Source organism: Petromyzon marinus, chromosome 56 (genome assembly GCF_048934315.1).
Source record: "Petromyzon marinus isolate PM22_M1 ecotype Great Lakes invasive population chromosome 56, UKy_Petmar_22M1.pri1.0, whole genome shotgun sequence".
NCBI lineage: Eukaryota > Metazoa > Chordata > Hyperoartia > Petromyzontiformes > Petromyzontidae > Petromyzon > Petromyzon marinus.
In genome coordinates this window covers 5935682-5962717 of record NC_133722.1, presented here as the reverse complement: position 1 = coordinate 5962717, position 27036 = coordinate 5935682, and the positions used below count along the sequence as shown (strand labels likewise).

The 27036-nt window shown below is 51.8% G+C and overlaps 1 protein-coding gene and 1 long non-coding RNA gene across 7 annotated transcripts in view; one reads left to right on the top strand and one right to left on the bottom strand.

Annotated features, from left to right (window-relative positions):
* The window catches only part of LOC116954711 (histone deacetylase 4-like), a 253867-nt gene that overhangs the window by 74512 nt on the left and 152319 nt on the right, over positions 1-27036 (bottom strand). For 2 of the 6 annotated variants that reach the window (XM_076052508.1, XM_032975422.2), the window contains one exon: positions 13160-13231. In XM_076052508.1, the coding sequence (XP_075908623.1) occupies positions 13160-13231 (72 nt within the window). Of the gene's footprint in view, positions 1-13159; positions 14531-27036 lie in introns of those variants that run through there. The other 4 variants (XM_032975419.2, XM_032975420.2, XM_032975418.2 and 1 more) reach the window with 3 other exon arrangements.
* On the top strand, positions 14318-24308 carry LOC142905653 (uncharacterized). The gene is made up of 2 exons (XR_012929685.1): positions 14318-14430; positions 21825-24308. It is a non-coding gene; the product is annotated as an uncharacterized LOC142905653 (long non-coding RNA).

The following is a 27036-nucleotide window of genomic DNA, read 5'->3' as shown; positions in this document are numbered from 1 at the left end:
CATATCTGTCAACTCCTTATCAGTGCCCTACCTTATTACAGACCAATTCAGAACTTGTTGGTCACCCCGTGCCCCTTACAAATCTCAACGTTCATCCTACAAAGTCCCATCACAAGGGAGAAACACAAACAAATAGACAATCAGCACTACTACACTCACCACTAGTACACTTACCACTACATACCTGTCAACCCATTATGAGTGCCCTACCTTATTACAGACCAATTCAGACCTTATTGATCACCCCGTTCCCCTTACAAATCTCTACGTTCATCCTACAGAGTCCCATAACAAGGGAGAAACAAAAACAGACACTTTTTTTGTTTGCTGCCCGTATTGAAACGGCTGTACTGCGTATGGACCCGAAAAACTCAATTTTCCTGTACAAGAAGACGGGTAAACCGTATGGGCTGCCGGCTATGCAAACCCACCGGAGTTTAGCGACGGTGGCCATACTCTTTGGCTCTTTCGGTAAAGTCACGTAGGTATAAAATAAATCACGACGTTTCGATCGCAACACAAGCGGTCGTCTTCAGGCGGAAAAAATATAATCCGGCAGTGGAACTGCGGCCAGTTCAAAGAGAATTCATCTTCCATTTGGTCCCAGCGGCGTGGAGGACTACGCAGGAGGAAACGCGAGCGAACGGGACGGACCGGGCATGGGAAACCAGAGCAAGGGCGTTAGAGAAAGCAGAATCAAAGTTGGAATATTTGTTTACGCTGGAGGAATCCCATGAGCTATTAAGCTCTTTTTTTCACGGATGTCCAGTCGGGGCGGGTCAGAATGTTACAAGAACAAGCCAACACAAACACACGACAGGAGTGCAAAATATAGCAAAGATAAACAGGCCACTTAAAAAACGTATATACAAATAAGATTAAACTATTTAAAATTGTACCAGGTAAGGCACACTGAGCCATTAGCTTCTTTTTCAGAAGCAACCTGCCTATCACCGATGATAGCTCGACGAAGCGGCTCGTCGCGTGGACACTTAGAGCAGCAAGAACATCTAAATAATCGAGAACGCGTGTTTTACATCAGAGTTGAGGGCACGGGGGTAGGACAGCAGTCCATGGGGGGGCCAGAGCGGACACCACCCAAGGCAGCAGAACTGTTGTCACCGATTAATTTACACGGCCGGTGCCACCAGATTACCTGGTTAACCCCGCTCGTGCCAAGCGGATATCAGCGCACCTCCGATGTTTTGTGTTTAGTTTTTCGACATTCCCCTGCACCTCCGATTAGCGCGGTTGGCTACGTACGGTGCAAAAGAAGTTCAACATATGCACATACACCGCACCTCCGATTAGCACAGTTGGCAACGTACGGTGGCGAAAGACGTTCAAAGTACGTGCATGCGTATGTAGGTCACGGAATTCACCGTTATCGGCCACGCGGAGAGAGATCGGAACAGCTCAAACAAGGTGACGTCGGGTGGTACCAACAGAGCGGAGAAATAGCAGCTATGAGCTCGCGGACTTAAAAATATCGGAACGGATCAAGCGAGGCCTCTTTGGGGGACACCGACACAAGGGAGGTCTGCGCTCACGGACTCAAGAGAAGAAGGTCTTTGAACGGAGACTTCAAAGTCGTGGAGAGCGACGCGACCAGGCCAGGCTCGCCTTGCGGTGGGAGGTCCAGACTTCCCAAGGGGGGGGGGGGGGGGGGGACGCGCAGCGGCTGCACAGCCGTCCCGAGTGCAGATCGGCGATAAAAAAAGACCAAAAAGCGGCCGCATTTAGCCGCCGGGGGCTCTTGGGGAAAGTGCCGCTATAGCGAGCGCCTACGAAGGCTGGCACGGCGCTCGCGAGGGTGGGCGCTGCCAGCGCCGTGCCCGGTCACCCCTTGGGTGCTCAGCCCACCGCCGAACCAACCAACCGCACGCGGGGAGCTACCGGATCAAAGATCGGGGGGCCAACCGCTCAGCGTGACCAAAACCACCGTTGCTGCCCACGACACGCCTCGCCAACGCTCTCCGTCGTTCGCGAGATCTCGCAGCTGCAACACTCTACCCAGCCGCCCACTGTCATGTGTAATTATTATTATGACGCTTGTTTACCAAGGAAAGCCTCACCGAGTCTCAAGAATCTTTTTCAGGAGGGTCCTGTCAAGTTTTCACAGCAGAGGGTGGCGATGTTGCCTCTGCCGTTGCTGTTTTTGATCCCGATCGAGTAATCTGAAGAATTTTTTTTTATCATCGGCATTGCGATGTTTGGCCAACACCGGTTACGTTGCATCAAGTGCTGAGCCGTGTGAGGAATAACAGAGGAAGCCTGCGCGGACTCGGCATACAGAGATGCCCTATTCTGGAGTCGAACCCGGGTATCCCTGCTGCGAGGCGCGCGGACGTTAGATGCTGCGACTTCTAACGATCGGGGAAGGGGGGGGGGGAGGGTGTCGCTCCGCTCATACGCCTCCCCTTCATTTGGAGCAGAGAGACGACAGGCCACGAGAGGGCCCATGGCGTTCGTGACGCCGTCACTTCACAGCGGCGATGCGTTGCGCGGAACGGTAAAAGGTCCCCCTTCCCCCCCCCGCCACCATTCGGTGGAACAAATAGTCGCCGGAGATGGTGCACATTCTACAGCGAAGCAAACAAACAAAAGATCTTCGCGTGCGCGGATTTGTACGCACACGAGTGAACGTCGCCGCGTTCACTCGATCGGGATTGCTCGTAGCAACATCGCTCCCTGCTGACAGACTATCAGCCCGTGACGTGACTCCGTGACAGCCCCCACGCCCTCCCCTCCCCCCCCCCGCCTTAGCTTTTGACGAACTGGAATGGACATCGGCGGTCGCTCGGACGAAACCCACATCCTCTCTTACGCACAACGCAACAGGATGCACGACGAGCCGTCGGGCGGGCGCGCACGAGAGCGGCCGCAACGTGGGCCGGCCGCTACTGTACGCCGGTGGACTTCACCCTCGCGCAGGGGGGAGCGCCTCGTGGACGGACGGGGCACCACCAGGCGGACAGGTGCGCATCGAGTCGCGTGCGCGGATCTATCATTCGGCACTTTTTAAAAGATCTTTAGCAACAACAAAATACAGACGCGCATTAGACACAAAGATCCCCCCCCGCCCCACGCCGCGTGGCCGAGGGTTGACAACAGGACCTGCTAACGGGCTGGCACACGGCGTGCGAAGAGGTGGCCGGAAAAAAATGTACGCCTGGCCCAACTTCGTCTCTAAAGTGCCGGTGTGATTGCACCACCACAGACAGGTACTCATCCAAGGGCTGCGTCGACCTACAGGGGGGACCACGCCCTGCACAAGTTCCGTTTCCACTTGCAATGGGACGTTAAGCCGGAGGTCGGGAATCGAACTCAAAAGTCGCACAGTTTGCAGCGCGGTGAGCCACCCACTCCCCCACAAAGACAAAGGACCCCCGCCCGCCCGCCCCCATATAGTCTTGATAGACTGTTGGGGCAAGTGCTGTTAAGCGAGCACCTATGAAGGCCGGCACGGCGCACGCAGGGGGTGGGTGACCAGCACCATGCCCGGCCGCCTTTGTCTCCCCAGTGACGATGTTTACACACCACTGCACCAGGTACTCATTTGAGGCTGAGCCGACCTAGGGGAGGCCCATGGCCTGTTCAGACAACCGTCACTGGTATTGGGCACGAGCCAGAATGAAACTCCGGTTACTGGTTTCCTAGTGCAGTGCGCTAACCACTGCTCCACCGCTCCCCCCCCCTCCGCACCCCCACACCACAACAAAACACACAGACACGAACACAATGGGTAATCCTCCGAAAAGATCACGAATAATTTTTCAGTGTGCGGCAACTTTAGCGTCACAACCGACAAGCGCGATCTTTGCGCGACCTTTGCCACCCCCTCCCCTCCGGAGACGCAACTTGAACTTCTCTGCCAAATACTTTGCACGCAATCATACGCAAAGCCCACGCCGCGATCGGATGGCCTGGTATCAAATCCGAAAACCCAAGAAATCCCGACACAAAACTCCACGAAGCGGGAAGCCACTGTGTTGGTTAGGAGATGTTGACTACCTTGCCTGGTACGCAGGAGGTCGTGGGTTCGATCCCAACCATGACGCCTGCTGTATATTTGGAGTTTGCGCGTCTCTCTTCCAGTGGTCGCGTTTTTTTTTTTCGGGTCCTTCCGGTAGTTCCCTCCACGTTTAGAAACGTGCATCTAGCGTTTGTAGTATTTGGCTGCATTAAATGTCAACGCGATAAGCCATCTCGTTGGGCTCATCACTTGCAGCCAGGTCGCTTATGAAAAAAGAGCTACACAGCTCAGTGGGCCTTACCTGGTAAAAATAAAACTAGTTCAAATAGTTTTAGTTTAACAGATCAGCGTGAAAGAACTATAAACCGGAATATAATTTCACGTGAGAAAATATTATAGACAGCTTGAATAATAAATCGTACTTTCGAAATTTCTCGTCTCTTAATTAAAGGCCAAAAATAACAAACCGTAACACTGTAGACAACACATTCCCAGTAGGAGCTGTTAATCTGGAGGTGTTATTGCGTTTGGTGAAGGTCCGTCCGCTATTAAGGGTTTATCGCAATTATTGCCCACAGACCTATTTTTGTTTAACTACTGCCACGTGTATAATCCACCTAATCGCGAAAAGCCTTTGACCGGGACTACGGCCAATTGGCGTTTTGTTCCAACGTCGTCGAAAATAGCTACAAAAAAAAACCAAGGCAAGTTGGGGAAATCCTCAACGCCCATCGGTGCTGAAGCTCACGCGATACGCTCACCAAATTCGCGTGCAATGTGTGTGTGTGTACAATACAACGTACAGGGACTCCTCTCCTCACGAACATTCAGAGATAAGAACAAACCTGTCCCCGTATGTCCAGTCGCCTGTTCGGACCGCGAGTCGTAAGCTCAACCGCCACCAATATATGGCGGTGGTGGTATCTACATCTGCAAAAGGTGAAGAACCAGTGGCATCTACGTCTACAGGAGATTATACGACGTTTAAAGCCATGCCCCCGTGTTTAGTGTACACGCCGTACAACGGGTTTGGAATCGACAGGAGTAAAGTTGGACTTACGAACAGTACCTCTGGAACCTAACTCGTTCGTATGTAGAGGAGTCCCTGTACAGCGATAATACCCCGATGTATGTCTCTACCCCCCTTTTACGTCGTTGAGCAAATCACGTCGTCGCTTTGTCATGAACCCCCACGCGCATACACGCGCTCACGTCGCTGGGAGCATCGTCTGTCCGTCCGTCCTTACTCGTTATCGGTCGCCTCCCAAGCCTCGCCTCCACCACCGATGAGCCCTGTAAATCACTTCGATTTACCACCTCGTTTCGATATTCGTCATCGCACCTTTTAAGAACGCATCGCCGGCGTCAACGGGGGGGGGGGGGGGGTGGGAGGGATATTGCTGTGTTTATAGTCATAGTGGCAAGTTCTGTTTGATCTGCTCAATGCTTTCACATATACCCCGGCAGTCACTAGCAGCTCGAATCATTTGCCGCACCTCAACTTACTACAGTATGTGCCATCTCAGCCCCTGCGTTCATAATCTCTATTGCCCCTCACTATGCCCCACCTCGCTCCCCTGTGCTCGGTCACGTCTCGGCTCCTTTTCCCTCCTGGCTCCCCCTTCATTGGAATAAACTCCAACTCCACATCAAACAGGACAACTTCACTAAACCATTTTTGTTACGTTAACTCGGGCCAGGACGCAGTTAACGTAGTGATGCGCCGATAGCATCGTTACGTTAACTTGCGCCAGCCCGAGTTAACGTAGCGACGTGCCGATAGCGTCGTTTCAACGCCGATTCCTAATTTCCGGGCGCGGACATCGGAGTTGCGCGTGCAACACCCCACTTTTTCTCTTTCCCCAATTCACACGGCGCGTCGATAGAGCAAAAGCTCTGCTGTCCGGCACTCTACCATCCAGAATGCTCAATTCGCCGGCGTCTCTCATAGACGGAAATACAAATCTTCCTTGACGTATCCGGACAAAATTCCCGACAGCCATCCGGCACCTTTCCGTGCACTCATCGTAGACCTGTTGTTGTTTACGGGAGCTTCAGGGTGCAGCCGAGTGGTGGCGCTAGCCAAAGACTGTACGTACAGTTCTGCACTACCGTATACTGTACTCAAAACAGCCCCGCTGATTCACTACAATCAATTTGGAATGCTCTAACAACTGACTGGCGAGTACCTCTATAAAGAATTATTTAATTTATTTTCTTTCTACGTGACTTTACTGAAAGAACCAAAAAGTAATTCCTGCAGTAACGAAAGCTCCAAATCAAGATAAACTCTATAAAGGAGTTTATTATTTCCTATATCATAGTTAAAATCTACGCTTGGGTTTCTTTCCGTAAGTATGATGCTCGGAAAACCAGCATATTCAATTAACCTCATGGATAACTGATAAGAACTTTTGCTCATAATCCAGGTTTTTTGGGTTGGATTGCATAAGCATATAAATGTGTCGTTAAACTTGCCACCACCCGACACAGCCAATTTGTAAGGTTTGTCACAAACAGAAAATGCCAATTCGTCACGAGTACAGCACACCGGCGTGTTGAAGAGCAAAGCCACAACGTTTACAATCCGAGTACGACGTTTCGCCAGTAATTACAACCAGCTTCATCAACTAGCTAATTGGCTATGTCGGGTGGTGGCGGGTTTAACGACACATTTTTTTTAATTTACGCGATCTAACCCAAAAAAAAACCTGTATTATGGATATGATTGGTCGTGAAAGGCTACGCGTTAGAGCTTTTGCTGTTATCAATTGCAGGGAGCACCGCAGCCACCGGAGGTGCAACAATCGCCACGACGATGACTGGACTCGCGACCCCGTAAAGACGGGCGGCACACGGCAACATCGGCTCCCGATTTATTACAGAGCACGAGCGGGTGGTGAAACGGCTCCCAAAGTAGTTTTGCAGCGTCACCTTCGGGGCCCGTTCCACCGGCTGCTCCAAGCCAAAGCTGCCGCTTGGCTGCAGGGGGTCCCGTGGAGAGACGTGGAAGTGGGGGGGGGGGGGCAGCTCATTGTGCGAAAGTGACTGCCAAGTGACCGCTCCAAGGACCGGCGAGTGGCCGTGTCATCAACTGCCCGAACAAACCAAAGACTTACATCTAAAAATCAGCCGCCACCACCCAAATAACAGCATTTTCATTAATTAAAAAAAAATCAGTGACGCCACAGCCATCCCTGATAAGGTTAGTCAAGAGCTCCAGTGTAAAACATTATATAGCTACTGTATTCCAGTGGCTTCTTGCCAGGTTTTAAATGGGGGGGGGTGAGAATGGCGCAATGGATGTAATTGAATCCACGACACTGCGTTCGTGGTTCTTGTATCTCTCCTAGCGTGCCGGCCTCACCCGGGGTTTTTTGGCCGCTCCATCGCCGAGCTGCGTCACCGCCGCCAATCAATCTGTCCAGCGAGCAGAAGCGGAACTCCACTCTGCGTCTCTGCGTATAAATAAACCCTCGCGAAATAAATAATAATCATAATAATCGATCAAGACTAGTGGACTTTGCAAGCGGTATTTGTTGAAGCGAGCAAACTCTGGACTGGGTTCGACCTTCGGGGGACGCGTCGGCAGAGTCAAGCTCGTTAAAGAAATGCTGTTGGACTACTCGGCCGTTATCGGCTAGAGCACCCCATTTAAACTCAACTATTTTTTTTACCAAACTATTTTTATGCTACCAGGTAACGCCCACTGAGCCGATGTAGCTCTTTTTCAGAAGGGACCTGGCTATCACGAATGATAGCTCAACGAAGCGGCTTACTCGCGTCGAAATTTTACCGTCGGAGACGGGGGGGGGGGCCAGCAGGTGAACACCACGACCACTGAACCCTGGCACGGCAACACCACACAAGGGCCACCCGAGCACCACTGAAGCGTGACCGCGCCACGATCGGTGCGCACCCACCCGCGGGCCACGGTCAAACGACTGTCGGTGGGGGTCAGCGTTAAAATTGAACCGCCGTGAAGGTGAGCGGACGGGGAACGCATTGCGTGCACAAATAAAAACGCAGCTCTGGCGTTTATGAGAACGTAAGAGGATTCGTGGGGGGGGGGGGGGGGGTGTGCAGAAAAATGTACTCTAGGCGTTTTTAACATTCGTCAAGGAGCATCAGCCAAACTCCGGTTCATCTTCGCAGCAGCAGCAGCAGCAGCTCTTGGCTGGCCGTCGAAAAAAGACGGTCACCTCATCACGCGCTTTCACACGCGCTTCTGCGGCCGTCTGGAACGCGCTTGCTTCCGATATTTGGAAGCCACTGGGAGCCGTGCACTTTTAAATAATCGACAGTGAAAACTAACCTCTTCATCACTTCCTTTTTGCATCTAGTTTGGTGGCCTTCCCCCGCACCTCAGATTGGCACGGTTGGCTGCGTACGGTGCGAAAGAAGTTCAACAAACATACATGCGTGTGTGCGTGCATTGTACAAACCTTGGCTGTGCGCGCATTCCTCGAAGTGTTGCAACCCCGCCGCCGCCGAACGTCTATATAAAGAACCTCCGAGACCGCGTATGCAAAGCGCTGCGCGATGTTTTTTCGCTTCCGCCAGACTTCCTGGTGCAGATTTATATTTAGCCGCAGTGCTTTTCTCGGCTGAAAAAAAAAACCTCTTCCGCAAAGAAAATAAAACGTTTTCGCAGACGCGTAACGATAAACGGGTGCAAGCACAAAAACAAGTACGGTAATGACAATCGCGCGGCGGGGGGGGGGGGTGAGGAATTTGAATGTCGGGAGGAGGAATCTGAAGCACACTCACGAGAGGGCCTGAAACGCGATTTTTCCACGGATTGGTGCCGGGTAATTTGCAACACGATGTACGTGTATGTTGAACTTATATGGCACCATACGTCGCCGCCCTACTAATTGGAGGTGTGGGGGGGGAAGGACAACAAACTAAAGTCAAAATGTAGTTCTATAATGTAATGCGTTTTTAATCTATATCGTAAGAAGAGCGTTCCAGACGGCCGCAGAAGCGCATCTGAAATCGCGCGACGCGGTGACCGTCTTTGTTCGATGGCCAGCCAAAAGCAACTGTGAGGATGTCGGAGTTCGTGTCGTGGTTTATCCTCCTTGTCGAGAATCTGTAGCACGGTGCTGTCACGGTGGCTAGGAGATGTTAACTACCTTGCCTGGTATACACAGAGTCGTGGGTTCGATCGCCACTCTTGACAACCTGAAAATTTGGAGTTTGCGTGTCTCTCTCCCCGTGGTCATGTGGATTTTCCTCCGGGTCCTCCAGTTTCTCCTCTCTACATTTAGAATCAACATCACGCGTTTAAAGCCTTTGGCTGCTATAAATGTCCACGTGACGATAAGCCACTTCGTTGAGCTGTCATTTGTTATAGCCGTGCCGCTTCTGAAAAACAGCAACACGGCTCAGTGGGCCTTACACCTGGTGAAATAAAAATAGAGTTTTATAGTTTTATCATTTTAGTCCGTCCACATGTCAAGGTTTTTTTTTGCGAGCGATATCTTACAAGTCCGGCGCAAACCCAAAAAGCAAATAGCCACTGCTATCTGCTAGATACGCACCCGGACCAAGCGTGACACTTCGCGTAGGAAACAGAACCCGGAGGGGCCACGCTCGGCCACGCCGCCACCGCCAACACCACCACCACCGCCACCGGAGCACGACTCCATGAGAGGCATCGCCAACTCTGACACCGCAGTCAAGATCGTGGGGCAGCGACGTCGCTCAAGCGCCCTAACGGCGGCGTAGCCCCCGCAGGTAACGTCGGCGTCTGCGATGCTCATCCGCGATGATCGGAAGTCGTGTGAGAGAGCACATCCAATGAGCACGGTTGGCTACGTACGGTGCGAAAGAAGTTCAACATACGTACGTAAACTGGACCTCCGATTAGCATGGTTGGCAACGTACGGTGTGAAAGAAGTTCACCAAACGTAAACACACCGCACCTCCGATGAGCACGGCTGGCTACGTACGGGGCGAAAGAAGTTCAGCACACACAGACACACATGCAAACTAGGGGCGTATCAACAAGATAACGACTGTTTGACTTTTGGGCCGAGTCCGCCTTTACCGAGGTTACAGTCCAGTGCTGTTGCTGCTCGCCACTCTACGGCGGCTTTGAAAATACCAGGGGCCCAAACGCTACCCTCGTAAACTTTACTGCCATGATGCGCGCACGGCAAAATGTTTTAAGTGTCTTTGTTCGCAAAAGGAAAGGTCTCGAAACTCTACGCGTTCAGGACGGCCCGCCCCCCCCCCGCCGCCCTCAGCTGCAATGGAACTGTTTGGAAAGTTCTGTTCCGGGGTGCTTGCTAAGTATGGTACATGTATGGCATGGACGCATGGCATGGACGCATGGCATGGACCGCTAATGGGAGAGCGGAATGCCCAGGGAGAATGGCCACGCGTCACAGCAGAGAACGTTTGAAATTGCCTGTGAGAAACCTGCCTTCCGCACTGCCTCCCCAGAGTCACTACCTCGCCGCTCTTTAACCGTCGGCACACGGCAGCGGCACGCAGCAGGCCCGTGTCGTGGCGCCACGGTGGCGAGTTGTTGACTCCCTCGCCTGGTCTACAGGAGGTTGTGGGTTCGATCCCGACCCTGACGCCTGCTGTACATTTGGAGTTTGCGGTGTCTCTCTCATCATCATCATCACCACGGTGGCTAGGAGATGTTAACTACCTCGCCTGTTATAAAGGAGGTCGTGGGTTCGATCCCGACCCTGACGCCTGCTGTACATTTGGAGTTTGCGGTGTCTCTCTCATCATCATCATCATCACCACGGTGGCTAGGAGATGTTAATTACCTCGCCTGGTCTACAGGAGGTCGTGGGTTCGACCCTGACGCCTGCTGTATATTTGGAGTTTGCGCGTCTCTCTCCCCGCGGTCGCATGGATATTTCTCGGGGTCCCTTCGGTTTCTCCCTCCACATGCAGAATCACCATCACGCGTTTAGAGTATTTGGCTGGTGCTATAAATATCTACGTTGGGCTATGATTTGTCATGGCCAGCTCACTTCTGAAAAAATTGTGGTAGAATAAAAAATTGTTTGGTTTAGTGTAAAGAGGCGCAGGCTCGCCGTCGGCGAGTATCGGGACGTGCCCGAGCCCTCAATTTAAAACGCCGGCTGTCGGCACGTCGGCACGAGTGAAAGCGCCGCGCTCCGCAGTTGTCTCCGTGGCCCCCCTGCGACGAGCATCCCGGCAACCGCGGGATCTCACGTTCCCCGCCCCCCCCCCCAAAACACGCATGGGGCGGCCGAGGTGGTGGAGCGATCGTCTCCGTGGCAACGCGGCCCGTCTACCGCATCGCAAATCGGATCGCTCGACAGACCTCGCGCGCGCGCTCACGCGTTCGGCACGCAGCGCGTACAACGCAGAAGAATATTTACATGTAACCAAACGTGAGCGCGGACGCACGCACACCTTGGAAATGCACACTTCCCGTTAACTTACAGTGCGACTCCAAGAACGGAAACGTGACGCAAGTAATTGTCAGTCGGGGGGCGCGAGGATAGTGGTCCAAACTGGAGATTCAATTCTATGTTCAAGTGCCGCCGCTCATGATAATAATGATGACATCGACAGCGATTTACAGCCGTGGATGAAGGCTTCCCCATGCCGTGTCAGTAATGGGGATTGTTTGACCATACTTCGCCGCACCGATTGGTGCGGGTTGGTTAAGGAGGGGCGGGGGGCGTAGACCCAGAACTGGTTCAGGTATCACTCGCCAGCGACGCGCGCCGCAGCTAGGAATCGAACTCGGCTCGCGGATTTCACCCGACGTACGTCTCACCTGATGGACGGGACCTCCGATCAGCGCGGTTGGCTACGTACGGTGCAAAAGAAGTTTAACATACGTACATACACCGCCCCTCCGATGGGCACGGTTGGCTACGTACGGTGCGAAAAAAGTACAACATACATACACCGCACCTCAGCGCGGTTGGATACAAGTTCAACGTGCGTACACACTTGTGTTCGGTTTGTCCTTTTCGAAAAAAAACGTAAACGCCACGGACTAATGCACTTCGATAACATGCTAACCACGAAACGATTCTTCTTCGCGTGTGTGTGTATGCTGAACTTCTTTCACGCGCGGTGCTTTGTGGGGGGGGGGGGGACAAAAACTATAAAGGGGTTGAAAACAAGCCGTCTCTGGTGTGGACCAATCAGGTTCAAAGGCAATGCATCATATACTACCAGAGCATGTTTTTAATCGCGTGTTCACCACAAGCATATGTGGTTAATGCGGACATGATTCCTTGCAAGAGATTTGAGTTTGGTGTGCTAACATCTTAACACACCTGTTTTATTGCCAGAAAGGGTAAAAGCTATTCTTATATCACGACGGCGCTGCAGCCACAAGCCCGTGCGTGCACACTAACGACCGACTGCCGGCTCCGCGAGCCACGGGGGCAAGGCAGGAGCAGCGGTGAATTATTATAATAACTCTCAGCTCTCGGTGGAAATACCCAAGATCCCAAAATGTAAGGCTGCTTACCAATCATTCTCAGCGTGCCTCGGGAGGGGGGGGGCGAGGGGAAACATTGTCCAGAGCAAGACCGTGTGGGTGCATTTGTTGGTTAAACAGCCGTCGAGACGACACCGCCACAGGCACAGTCTGAAACGACCGCTCACGCCCAACACCGGTGACGATTGATCTGAACCGGTCATGGGGCCCCCCTCTAGATCGACTCATCCTCAATTGAGTGCCTGGTGCGGTGTGTAAACGTCGTCACTGGGGAGACAAAGGCGGCCCGGGGGGCGTGGTGCTGGCCACCCAACCCCCTCGTGTGTCCTGCCCGGCCTTCATAGGTGCTCCTCGCTAACAGCACTTGCCCCAACAGTGTGTTAAGGCTATCCAGAGGGGGGGGTGGGGAATCTTTGTCTTTGTTTTATACACACGCGCGTGCGTGCGTGCGTGTACAAGTGCGTGTGTGTATGTACACGTGGTGCATCGGCCAGTCATCTCATTCAGCCAACCCATGGGCACCTGGGTCTGCCCCGTGACCTCCTCCTGCCAGCCGGCGTTCGACACTTTCACGTGGCCTTAAAAGTGCACCTAGCCTGGCACGAGCGCCGTGTTGATATCCCCGCCACTTAGTGGCTAAATGGCGAGCCGTCGTGGTGGTGGTGGTTGTTGTTGTTGTTGTGTGCGCGTGTGCACGTGCGTTGCGTGTCACGCTGGCGCCTCACCTGTGGACGTGAGGACCCCGGGCCTGCGCGGCGACACGAGGTCCAGCGGCTGCTCCCGTCCCGACGCTCCGTCTGGAGGGAAATGCGATTCGGACTCGTAAATCGTCTGCAGCATCATGGAGCCTGGCCCCAGCAGAGACAACATCGGTGGGGTCCCGGTGGGGGGTGGGGGGCCGTCTTCGTCGGCAACGCTCTCAAGTCCTCCTCCTCCCTCCCTCCCTCCCTACCGCCCCAGCTCCTTCGCTCAGCCCGGAGCCTTTAATTCTACGCGTGTCCCCTTTGCGTCTTGAAGAGCGGTCCAGCAAACACGCACCGCCACCACCGCGACCACCACCACCACCCGTCAACGTCCACAAAAAAAAGAAACAACGAAAATAAACAAACAAAAATAAGCAACAAAAAAAAAGGTTGAAACGATTTCTTCGTCCGGGTCAGCAGGCGAGCGAAGAAGTAGAAGCAGCAGAACCACGCCGCAGAATGATAGAAAAAGTCTCCGAAGAAGGCGGAAAATCACGCGGCAGTGGCGGAGGATCGTTTTGGTCTCGGACCACGTTAATCTCCAGGCTAAATGAGGTTGGTGGTGGTGGGGTGGTTGCTCGCGAGCCGGTGACTGCAAACAAACGAAGTCAACGTGGAGAAGACGACCGCTGCGCTACACGAGTCTTCTTCTTCCTCTCGACAGCGCTCTCCTACTCTCTGCGGTGCCGCCGAGCATTCGTCCGTCTGTGCGGCCGCGAAGAGACGGGGAGGGGAGGGGGCCGCGACACCACCTGAGCATCCGCCACCGATTATGATGAGAGTAATAATAAGTTCCTCGATTGTTGACGTTGTCGCCGATATTCTCCCTGTCGTCGTCGCTGTCATTTAGTTGTCATTTCAAAGGGGCCTCCCACGGCCGCGAAGAAAAATCCAGGGCAGCCGCGCGCGCGCGTTAGAACATGCCCAGCGCTCTTGTCGTAACGCAGCAGCAGCAGCAACGAAACTTTGCCCGCCTTGCTTCAAGGACGACGACGACTTTACGAACGTCGCCCGAGGAGGACGAGATCGATAGAGAGGGAGAACCACAACCACCACCACTACCACCCTCCCCACTCAGTTTTGTCTCTCGGTGTCGGGGCTAATCGCCGGACGAGCGCGCGCGCGCGCTCTGAACGAGGTGGACAGCGCTGCGCGGACGAGACGGAGGAGACGCAGGAGAGAGACACGGGAGAGAGACGCTGGAGAGAAACACGCAGGCAAAGTGCGATGGCAGAGGGGTGCAAGTCATCCGTGTAAGTAAAAAAAAACGACGGCTCACGCAGAGAGAGAGAGAGAGGCAGCCGCCGTGCCTGCGTGTTGTGCACTGTATACCACCACCAGCGTCCAGACTGAAATAGCACAGGGGGGGGTGGGTGGGAGTGGCAGATAAAATTAGCTCTCTCCTCGGCGTGGCGGTCACACACACACACGCGCAGTGTGGGAGTTGGTGGGCAAGCATACTTCCCCCACACCCGCCACCCCCTCTGGCTCACACACGCATACACTCTCGCGCGCGCACACACACACACAAAGACAAAGATCACCCGTATAGCCTCATCAGACTGTTGGGGCAAGTGCTGTTAGCGAGCACCTATGAAGGCCGGAATGGTACACGAGGTGGTGGGTGGCCAGCACCACGCCCGGCCGCCTTTGTCTCCCTAAATAGCGATGTTTACACACCGCGCCAGGTACTCATTTGAGGCTGAGTCGACCTGGGGGAGGCCCAGGACCGGCTCAGATAATCGTCACTGGTGTTGGCCGTGCACGGGAATCGAACCCGGGTCGCCAGATTCGTAGAGCAGCCAACTAACCGCTACACCACCGCTCCCCACACACACACACAACAACCGCAATTCGCCACTAAGTGGCGGTGACGTCACCACGACGCTTGTGCCAGGCTATGTGCACCTTGAGGCCACGTGAAGTGTCGAACGCCCGCTGGCAGGTCACGGGGTAGACCCAGATGCCACAGGTCGACTGACTTTGAGATGACTGGCTGGTGCACCACCTGTGCCCCCTACTGTGCCAACCTGCTGTGCTTTAACCACCCGGCGCTCCGCTCGTTGTTGTGAGCGTCGCTCCTCCGCCCCCCGTGGGCAGTTGGAGGGCGACTGCCTCCAACTGCCCAGTAGCGTCCTTCACGAGCCTCCTCCACAGAGGCCGATCTTGACACCGCTGGTACCAGCCATCGGCAAGTCCACTCAGCTCCACGTCTTCCTGAACCACAACACTCCATCTCTTCTCTATCCCGTGCCGTGCCCGTTTAGCCCCCTCGATCCGGCCGAACAAAAGCTGTTTGGTCATGCGGTGGCTGGGCTTGCGGGCGACATGACCCAGCCAACGCAGCCTTGCCTGCCGGAGGAGCTCACCGATGGGACTTTGTCCAAATCTTTCAAGGATTTGTGAGCTCCTCACACAACCCAGCCTCACACACACTCACACAGACACACACACTTCTCTTGGCACGGTAATGCACGCACCGGCGATGCAACGAGAGCTGCCGACGGTGCCGAGCGAAGGTTCTCGGTCGTTAACTCATTTCAGCGCGGCGATTGCTGTATTCGTTGTGCGTGTGTGCGCGCGCGCTTTATGGCTTTGTTGCCACCAAATCCCATGGCCATATAACGACAACAACACGCAGCCTGCGCTGCTGCTGCAATTTTACGAGACGCACAACGCTCAAGAACAAAAGTATATCTATATATAAAACAACGTTCTAAAAAGTTGTTAACAAGATGCACCACGCGCCACCCCCCCCCCCCTCCGGCTGGGTTGGTTGTTCCAAACATTAAAAGCCATCAAAACTGGTGAGGTTTCAATTCGTCAAACAGGCATTTGAAGATATTCACCGCAAATATCTGCAGGGTTGATTTGTACGAATAAAACAATATGTAGAAGAGATCTTCTTTGGTTCTTTCGGTAAAGTCACGTAGAATGAGAATAAAATAATAAAATAAAATAAGGCAATAAAATTCTCACGACGTTTCGGTCACAACACAAGTAGCCTTCATCAGGTGAAAGAACAGAACTGTCGGGACGACAGTGCTTCAATGAGCGTTGCTAAGATTCGTAGCGTCTTTTAAGCTCGGTGAGAGGCGTGAAACGTCTTGACAAAGGAGATTCCGTATCAAAGCAGGAGAATTCAGCATTGAAAAGCTGAGGGATCAGCTTGTGACAGAAATAGCTATGTTAAAGTCAAAGTTTACCTATCAACAGAGGCATTTAGTATATGGACGCTAAAGGCCTCCAACTACCCAACTATCATACAGTAAACCGATGTGAAAAAACCAAGTCTATATTACATCAATATAATAAATGTACTTAATATATTCTTCAATAAGCTGAGCTATTAATCACAAAGCAACTGGGTATACACTCCACAATATAATGAAAACCACATAGTAAACCAATAAAAAAACTAAAATATATACTACCACAATGTTATCAATAAACTCTATATACTCTCCAATCAGCTGAGCAACACAACAAGTCGTTATATATCACAATGCCATATGGCGAAAAATGGCGGTTTTCTTCACCCCAAGACGTTTCATGCCTCTCACCGAGCTTAAAAGACACTCATATAGTGTATTGTATACCCAGTTGCTTTGTGATTAATAGCCCAGATTATTGAAGAATATATTAAATACATTTATTATAGTGATGTAATATAGACTTGGTTTTTTCACATCGGTTTACTGTATGATAGTTGGGTAGTTGGAGGCTTTTAGCGTCCATATACTAAATGCCTCTGTTGATAGGTAAACTTTGACTTTAACATAGCTATTTCTGTCACAAGCTAATCCCTCAGCTATTTCAATGCTAAATTCTCCTGCTTTGATACGTACACTCATTTGTCAAGACGTTTCACGCCTCTCACCGAGCTTAAAAGACGCTACGAATCTTAGCAACGCTCATTGAAGCACTGTCGTCCCGACAGTTCTGTTCTTTCACCTGATGAAGGCTACTTGTGTTTTGGCCGAAACGTCATGAGAATTTTGTCTTATTTTATTTTATTATTTTATTCTCATTCTACGCGACTTTACCGAAAGAACCAAAGAAGATGAATCCTTGCAGTCACGAAAGCTTTAAATCGAAATGTAGAAAAGATTTTAACACTCAACGTCAAATCTGACTTTCGGAGGTGGTCACGGACACGCTCCGGGTAGGCCACATATGCGGAGTGTGTCAGTGACCACCACATATCGGCACCACGGTCGCTATGAGATGTTAACTCCCTCGCCTTGTAAAGCAGGAGGTTGTGGGTTCGATCCTGACCCTGGCGCCTGTATAGTTGCAGTTTGAATGTTCTCCCCGTGGTCGTGTGGATTCTTCTCCGGGTCATCCGGTTTTCCCCTCCGCATTTAGAATCAACAGCACGCGTTTGGAGCGAGCGGTACGCGGCGTCGGCAGCGGTACGCGGCGTAGCGAGCGATACGCGGAGTCTCGGTGCTGTGTGCCGCCGTTTCGGGCCGTGCGCCGACGCCCCCGTCGTATTCTAGCGAGGGCCCCAGCGCAAACCTCATCTTGGGTCGCCCAGATGGGGCGGCAAGAGCGAGGCCAGGGGCCGCCACGGGCCTGCCTGTGCACGCGTGGCCCGCGGTGGCGGTAACTCCTACTGCTCCCAGCCTGCGGCGATCCGCCAACCTCAGCCCTGGCAGCGACCGACACGAAAGGTGTGCGCGCCACACCCCGGCGCGCTCCGATATGCCGCGTGCCCTTCTCAAACGGTAACGAATTATCAAAAAACATTTTTTTCATTTCAACAAAAAATATAAATGTTCGCGTACAGTACGCGTGCCGCAAACTCAAAAACCCCGCCCGCTTTACGAGCAGTGTCGGGGGTGGGGCTTAGTGCCCCACTGCGGGTTTCCGAGGCACTCAGTGGAAATTCCACATTTCTATGGCAGGAATGGGCATTTTTAATTGATGCATCAAACAAAGGTTGACGTTCACTGTGTGCGGCGGGTTCGGTGGATGCTGAACCCCTCTCCGCGACTTTCATGGGGTTGGCGATGATGCCAATAAAGATGACGGTAACTCAACAGCTTTCTTAACCCTTTCCAAGTTTCCGACGACGTATATGTGGGACGTCATCGGGAACGGAGTCGGAAGGAAAAAAAAATAACTTCATCGGCACGTCTTCTGGTCGCAAGATATACCCGAGGCTCCCACAAGGCCATGCGGCGGGTGGGCGGTTGGCACAGTTTGGCACCGGCTATCGGAGAGTGCGGCGGTCGTGTCGCTACGGTTCTCCGCGGTGAGCACCAACGTCTTTAAAAACGACGGCGTCACTTACGCCTCTCCAAATAAAATTAACGCCGAACCGCTTGCGCGTTCCGAGATTTCGGGGTGAACGGGACACCCACCCTGCAACTTACAGATGTCTTGGAAAGGGGTTAATAATACCATTATTATTATTATTACACTTGTTTGTCCAGGACAACCGCACCGAGCCTCAAGACTCTTTTGAACGAGGATCCTGCCAGGTTTATCGCAGTAGGGGGGGTGACGTCGCTGGGTCTAACTTCCAAATCGGGTGAATGTGCAGGTCGTTTTTCAGCACCGGGGATGCGTGGCCAACGCCAGTAACATTGTCTGGCTGTTTTATAGTTGCGAAACATTTGAGAGAGAGAGAGAGAGACATTCTGCCTATTTTTAGATCGCACACCCGTTAGGCAAGTCCAGCAGCATATCAATAGGCCCCGTGTAGCTTCGCAACACCTGCCCTGGTTAAATACGGCACGTTTTTTCGGTATAAATAAAGCGCTGGCATTTTTTTTATTTTCGCCACGGGACAGACGGCCTGGTGGCAGCTAAAATTACACGCGCTCAGTTTAGGTCGCGCGTCGGTAAAAAAAAAAAACTTGCGTGGCTGCAATTACGAGAAGGAACATCGGCAGCCTCGCCCGGGAGAGTTTCGTTGAACGGCTTCAATCCGCCGTCACGAGCGGCGTTGGGCCCCACACGCTCGTCTTACTCCGCACCACTGATGAGCGCGGTTTGCTATGTACGGTGCGAAAGAAGTTCAACACAGGTAGATACACCGGCCCTCCAATCAGCACGGTTGGCTACGTACAGTGCGAAAGAAATTCAACACGCGTACATACACCGCGCCTCCGATCAGCACGGTTGGCTACGTAGTACGAAAGAAGTTCAACACGCGTACATACACCGCGCACCTCCGATTAGCACGGTTGGTTATGTACGGTGCGAAAGAAGTTCAACACATGTACATCTAAACATACAGAATGGCCCCCACGTTGGCCTCCCCAGAAAAGCCTCACCGAGTCTCAAGACTCTTTTTTCAAGAGGGTCCTGCCAAGCTTTTCGTAGGAGTGGTGGTGGGGACGGAGGAGGGGCGATGTTGCTGCTGTGTAAGCCATTTGCGGTCTCATCTTTCACCAATGGGACGTTTGGCCGATAACAATTGCACCGTATGCTTTTTGTGTTGATTTCACGCTACGGACAGGCGGCTTGCTGGTTCTCAGATTTAAATGTTGTGGATTTGCTCTCCAACACACAACCGGTGTGCTGTACTAGTAACGAATTGGCACGTTCTGTTTACGTGACAAACTTTTACTAATTGGCTGCATCGGGTGGTGGCGGGTTTAACGACACATTTATATTTACGTAATCTAACCCAAAAAAACCGATATTATGGCTTGCTTCTGTTAAGCGAGGCCTGAACGGGCGGTGGAAATCTCACATTTCCGTGGCAAGGGGGCCCACGGGTCTGTGCCTATGATGAGCGCTGTGGACGTCTTTGCAGAGTCGGGACTGGAGGTGAGGGGGGGGGGGGTTGGTCGCTCTCCTTGCATTCATACACAACACCAAACGAGATTGGCACGGAGGTGTGCGTTTGCTCGGCGCTGCTGGGAAGCGCGCGGCCTCGGTCGCAAAAATTAGCGTCTTGTAATAAAGATTTTTTTTGGGGGGGTTTAGATCGCGTAAACATAAACGCGTCGCTAGCCCACCGCCACCCGACGGCCAATTAGCTTCATCAAGCTGGTTTTTAATCACCGGCGAAACGTCGCAGTACTCAAATTGCAAAATCTTGTAAGTGGCTTTACCCTCCAACACGCCAGTGTGCTGAAGTAAGTAACTAATTGGCACGTTTTGCTTCGGTGACAAACCTCACCTTATCGGCCGTGCCGGGCGGGCGGCGGGTTTAAAGACACGTTGATATTCGCGCGATATTGTTGGTCGCGAAAGGCGACGTGCACGCGCAGATGCACCACAGAGCGAACCGATCAGCAGAGGGGACGAACCAAGCAGAGCAACGGCGCAACAGACAAACTCGGCCGCTCGTTGATATTTAATGGACTACACACGGGGGGGGGGATGTTTGGTGGACTTTATTTATTCAGTGTCACGAGACTCCACGGTGGGGGGGGGGGGGGTGGCTGGTGGGCTCAAGTTTGAAGAAGAAAAAACACTAGCACGTCAATTTTCTGACCGTTGTGTTCTTGGGGTTTTTTTTTTACAACCGATCATAAAAATTAAACTTGAAAGCAGAAAGCAAGAGATAAGAGGGGGGGGGGAAGGTCAGTAAATAAAAGTGCACGGGGTTAACGGCTCGCGGGCGCGCTATGCCTCGTAAATCGACGGCAAAGGGCCACTGTGTGCAAGCCGCGGCGGGAAAAATCGCAAACTCCTTGGGCCAACTGGCTGGTTTGATCGCAAAGCGAATAAATGTTTCGGTATGAATGTATACCCTTGGCAGTCGGCAACATCAGGAACCTGTGGGAGTTAACGTCCAGAACGAGGTCAAACGTTGAGGGAGTAACGAATGACCCCCCCCCCCCATCCGTCGTCACCCAGCACGTGACCCCTCCCCGGGGGAGGAGGTGACTTTCAAAAAGTCCTTGACGCTATTCACTACGGCGTCACGAGGCTCCGGGCTGACCGTGCTCGGTCCGGGCTTCTCGTTGGCACGGTCGCCGGCGCGCTCCGACTCGCGGCCGCACCGCCGTGGCCACGCGCGGACAGCGCCGACCGCCCGGCTCACTCTCGGCAAGGGTCGTAGTCGTCGTCAGCCATGATCTGTCCGCTGCTGAATAGAGGCCTCCTCTCCCCCCTCCTCCGCGAGTCTTCACCGTCTATGAATCTGCGACGCTCTTCCTTCCGATGTTCGGAAGCCACTGTGAGCGACGGACTTTTACATCTTCTAAATTGACAAACTGATTTCTTCAGAACTGCTTTTTGTGTTTCGTTTGTTGTCCTTCCCCTGCACTTCCGATTGGCATGGTTGGCCACGGACGGTGCGAAAAAAAGTTCAACATGCACAACCAGCATACCCATCACGGTTCTGCGACGCAGCAAATCCGATTAGCTCCCGCGCGCAGACGCCAGCCAATCTCGTCGCTCCGTCTCCGTGGCCGACGTCCTCACGGGCACGTTCTCTACTGCGGCTGCCACCCCATGCCATTCGTATCGACCACCGGCTGCCATCGTCCCTTCTGACCGTGGCAGGTGCTGCCCAAACCACACGTACTTTTCTTCACGGTCTATCGGGCGTCTCCTAACTCGAGCGGTGTCTCCGATCTACGTGTTCCACGCATTCCGCTTTCGGTCTTGCAAGGGGATGAAATACATAAATATTCAAAGAATTAATGTTTTCGTTCGTGCATTATTGAAATTGCAGGTAACAGGCCCGAAGCAGGAATTTATAATTGATGCATTCGCAAAAGGCACGAAGACCAGGAAGCACACCGTCAAGCAAGTGTCATTCAGAATGGCGAGATGACTCCGTGGCAAAAAAATTCGGCCACAGGATTCATGTTGCCCGAGCACCGGCGTTAAAACAGCTGCGTCGTTGTCCGATAAGAAATGAGAATTCGTCGTGATGTTCACGATTTGAGATCCAGCGCAGCAGCAGGTGACGGCACAAACAGCCATGCCCACAAAGTGCGTCGGTGGCAACGTCCCTACGACACTCAATCCTCGTCTTTGCAAATGCTTCCAGTGATCCTCTTTTTTTAAGGCACCGCACCGCCCGGAAAAATGTAAACACGGAACAGAATGTACCCTAATTTATCTCCACAAATAGGGGAGTTTCGCACAAATTCCACGCATCGCAGATAATGAACGAAGGGGGAAAAAAAAAGAATCCAACACGAATAAAGATAGGGACATATTCTTGGTTCTTTCGGTAGTCACGTAGAGGGGAAACAATAAATGTTCTTGGGTGTGGTTTTCACACCTGATGATGATTGCTCGTGTTGCAGTCGAAACGTCGTGAGAATTTTATTGTTTTATATTTTATTATTTTATTGTTTCCCTTCTACGTGACTTTACCGAAAGAACCAAGAATATGAATCCCTGCAGTCACGAAAGCTTTCAATCGAAATTTAAAAGATAGAGACGTTATATGATCGTTGCACCTCCCATCTACCACAACGAATAGCAATTGCGACCGCGTGCGCTTCATTAAATCTCTGCGCACGTTAATACACCAGCAGAAAACACAACCACCGCATTACTGCACAGGATACTTTCCGTCAACATTGCTGTCACAAAGCCCACGTGGGCCTCGTCTCAACCAATGGCAGCGTGGCTGTATGCAATTCCGAAGAGTGCCTGGCGCCCGTTTAGCTGCGACGAATCCGAACACAGCGTGCATTCTGTGACATTTCCTGCATAACAATATTCAACGGTCCAACTACAGTGAGGGAAAAAAGTATTTGATCCCCTGCTGATTTTGTACGTTTGCCCACTGACAAAGAAATGATCAGTCTATAATTTTAATGGTAGGTTTATTTGAACAGTGAGAGACAGAATAACAACAACAAAATCCAGAAAAACACATGTCAAAAATGTTATAAATTGATTTGCATTTTAATGAGGGAAATAAGTATTTGACCCCTTCTCAATCAGAAAGATTTCTGGCTCCCAGGTGTCTTTTATACAGGTAACGAGCTGAGATTAGGAGCACACTTTTAAAGGGAGTGCTCCTAATCTCAGCTCGTTACCTGTATAAAAGGCACCTGTCCACAGAAGCAATCAAACAATCAATCAGATTCCAAACTCTCCACCATGGCCAAGACCAAAGAGCTCTCCAAGGATGTCAGGGACAAGATTGTAGAGCTACACAAGGCTGGAATGGGCTACAAGACCATTGCCAAGCAGCTTGGTGAGAAGGTGACAACAGTTGGTGCGATTATTCGCAAATGGAAGAAAAACAAAAGAACTGTCAAATCTCCCCCGGCCTGGGGCTCCATGCAAGATCTCACGTCGTGGAGTTGCAATGATCATGAAAACGGTGAGGAATCAGCCCAGAACTACACGGGAGGAACTTGTCAATGATCTCAAGGCAGCTGGGACCATAGTCACCAAGAAAACAATTGGTAACACACTACGCCGTGAAGGACTGAAATCCTGTAGCACCCGCAAGGTCCCCCTGCTCAAGAAAGCACATATACATGCCCATCTGAAGTTTGCCAATGAACATCTGAATGATTCAGAGGACAACTGGGTGAAAGTGTTGTGGTCAGATGAGACCAAAATGGAGCTCTTTGGCATCAACTCAACTCGCCGTACTTGGAGGAGGAGGAATGCTGCCTATGACCCCAAGAACACCATTCCCACCGACAAACATGGAGGTGGAAACATTATGCTTTGGGGGTGTTTTTCTGCTAAGGGGACAGGACAACTTCACCGCATCAAAGGGACGATGGACGGGGCCATGTACCATCAAATTTTGGGTGAGAACCTCCTTCCCTCAGCCAGGGCATTGAAAATGGGTCGTGGATGGGTATTCCAGCATGACAATGACCCAAAACACACGGCCAAGGCAACAAAGGAGTGGCTCAAGAAGAAGCACATTAAGGTCGTGGAGTGGCCTAGCCAGTCTCCAGACCTTAATCCCATAGAAAATCTGTGGAGGGAGCTGAAGGTTCGAGTTGCCAAACATCAGCGTCGAAAACCTTAATGACTTGGAGAAGATCTGCAAAGAGAAGTGGGACAAAATCCCTCCTGAGATGTGTGCAAACCTGGTGGTCAACTACACGAAACGTCTGACCTCTGTGATTGCCAAGAAGGGTGTTGCCACCAAGTACTAAGTCATGTTTTGCAGAGGGGTCATATACTTATTTCCCTCATTAAAATGCAAATCAATTTATAAAATTTTTGACATGCGTTTTTCTGGATTTTTTTGTTGTTATTCTGTCTCTCACTGTTCAAATAAACCTACTATTAAAATTATAGACTGATAATTTCTTTGTCAGTGGGCAAACGTACAAAATCAGCAGGGGATCAAATACTTTTTTCCCCTCACTGTATATATACAGTAAAACCTTGGATTGCGAGCATAATTCGTTCCGGAAACGTGTTTGTAATCCAAAGCACTCGTATATCAAAGCGCTCGTATATCAGTTGTGATCACGTGATGCTCGGCAGACAAAGCGTAAACGTACTACTCGTATTGCAAGACATCGCTCGTTTATCAAATTAATATTTATTTAACATTTTTGCTCGTCTTGCAAAACACTCGGTTTTTCAGTCCAAGGTTTTACTGTATATATACACACACACACACAAACATTTTTCAAATAAAATACTCGCCGTGTGAGATTCTTTGGCCGGATCTCAGCACCACCACCCCCCCCCCACTCGTCCAGCACCCCCCACCATCGCCGCCTCCACCAGTACTCCAATGTGAGACTCCACAATCGTGACAACCTCAACTCGCTCGGTCGAGCCGCCGCGACCAAGACGCTCGTGCGCCCCTCTCTTTGCGTTTTATTATTTCTTGGAGCCACGAGTACAACGTGCGTGGTCAACGCGGAACCCGGTGCGCCTTGCAACGGGGGCGTCTGCATTTGGTGCTCGAACATCTTCGCGACTCCTGTTCTATCGCCAGGCAGGGTAAACGCACATTCTGATTCTCCGTCATTTTTTGACACCGGCACAAAAGGGTCCCGCGGAAACAACTTGTTGCCGTCTCAACGCTACGGGGACAGGCAGGCGCCTTTGCTCCTGTTCAGCGGGGCCTGAACCGGCGGTGGAAATCTCACATTTCCACGGCAAGGGTGCCTATGATGACCGCTGACGACTTCCTAGCAGGGTCGGCCTGGCTTACCGATCGAGTGGGGGGCGGGGGTTAGTGAGGGGGGGGGGGGAGTCGCTCTCCCTGCGTTTATACGTAACACCAAACGCGATTCGCACCGAGGTGTGTGTTGCCCGGCGTTGCTGGGAAGGGCGCGCCTACGTAGGAAATTTTTTTGCCAGTATCAAAGTATGAAAAGTAATAATAGGGTTTTACCCTTTCCGGCAAGAAAACAGGAGTTGTGTTAAGATGTTCAAACACCTAATAGATTACCTTTCGCAAGGAACCAAGTCTGCAATAACCACACGTACTTGTGATGGACATATTTGTTTGCACGTTCAACAAAATTATCTGTGGATAATAAAGACTTCATTCCTTATGAAAGGCATCTATTTGGTCCTTGAATACCTTCACCCCTCCTGTTTTAGTGCCAGAAATGTGCGAATGTTTGCATCAAAGTACCTGTGGTTAATACATGTATTTTTATTTAATTTTCTTTCGCACCAGAATTTCAGACTCGATTCCTTGCAAAAGGTCTTTGAACACCTTCACCCCTCCTGTTTTATAGCCGGAAAGGGCAAAACCCTATCCAGCGGTTCCCATTGTGGTAAGGGCCCTTCTTTCTCACAGCAAGAAGGGACTGGTGTGCAGGAGGAGATCGTGGGTTCGATCCTCGACCATGACGCCTGCTGTATATTTTGAGTTTGCGTGTCTGTCGCTGTGGTCGCGTGGATTTTTCTCCGGGGCCTCTGGTTGTTCCCTCCACATTTGGGATTAACGTGCGTTTAGAATATTTGGCTTCTAAAAATTTGTGCGCGATAAGCCACTTCGTTGAGCTATCATGTGTGATGGCCAGGTCGCTTCTGAAAAATATCTACAGAGATCAGTGAAAGCCTTACAAATAAATGTTAATTATTATTACTATCCGATAAAATAAAATTAGTTTAGTTCATAGTTTAATTTGCCTCCTGTGCAGTGTGACATAATCCGGAGAGACCAAGCAGAATAAGTCACTAGTCGGTACTAATAATACAGTAATGATGATAATTATAATAAACGATTATCGTGTGACCACAAAAACCGATGACTTACGTTTCCATTTTAAAGGGGGGGTGGGGGGGCTTCCTTTGCAACAGCCCTGATGCTGGGTAATTTCCTATGCAGGAGGAGAATGGAACGTCTGGGGAAAATCCCCACCAGTGCACAGACGAGATCGACCCATTTCAACCACGCGCAGATAGCTGCACGTGAAACCGACTCGCTGGTCTGCCCCGCGCGGGCGAGTTTCTCGACCGTTCAGTAACAATCGCACGGCCACCCACACCAACCCACCAACCTCAGAGTCGCCGGAACGCACAGACAGGCGTGCGTGCACACGCGTGGCGCCTGTGACGCGAAGGGCAGTGTGTGTGTCCAACGACGACAACAGCAGCCGCAGTTTGCCACGAAGCGTCGGTGAAGTCACCACGGCGGCTTGTGCCAGGCTAAGTGCGCTTCAAGGCCACGTAAAGTGTCGAATGCTCGCTGGCAGCGAGTTCACGGGATAGACCCTGGTTGCCATGGGGTTGACTGACCGAGATGACTAGTAGAGTGTGCTCACAGACATAAGGAAAAAGATTCCCGAATAGCATTTCACAGACTGTTGGGGCAAGTGATGTTAGCGAGCATCTATGAAGGCCGGCACGGCACACAAGGGGGTGGGTGGCCAGCACCACGCCCGGCCGCCTTTGTCTCTCTAGGTGGCGATGTTTTTACACACCGCACCAGGTACTCATTTGAGCTAGGGGGGGCCCAGGACCGGTTCAGATAA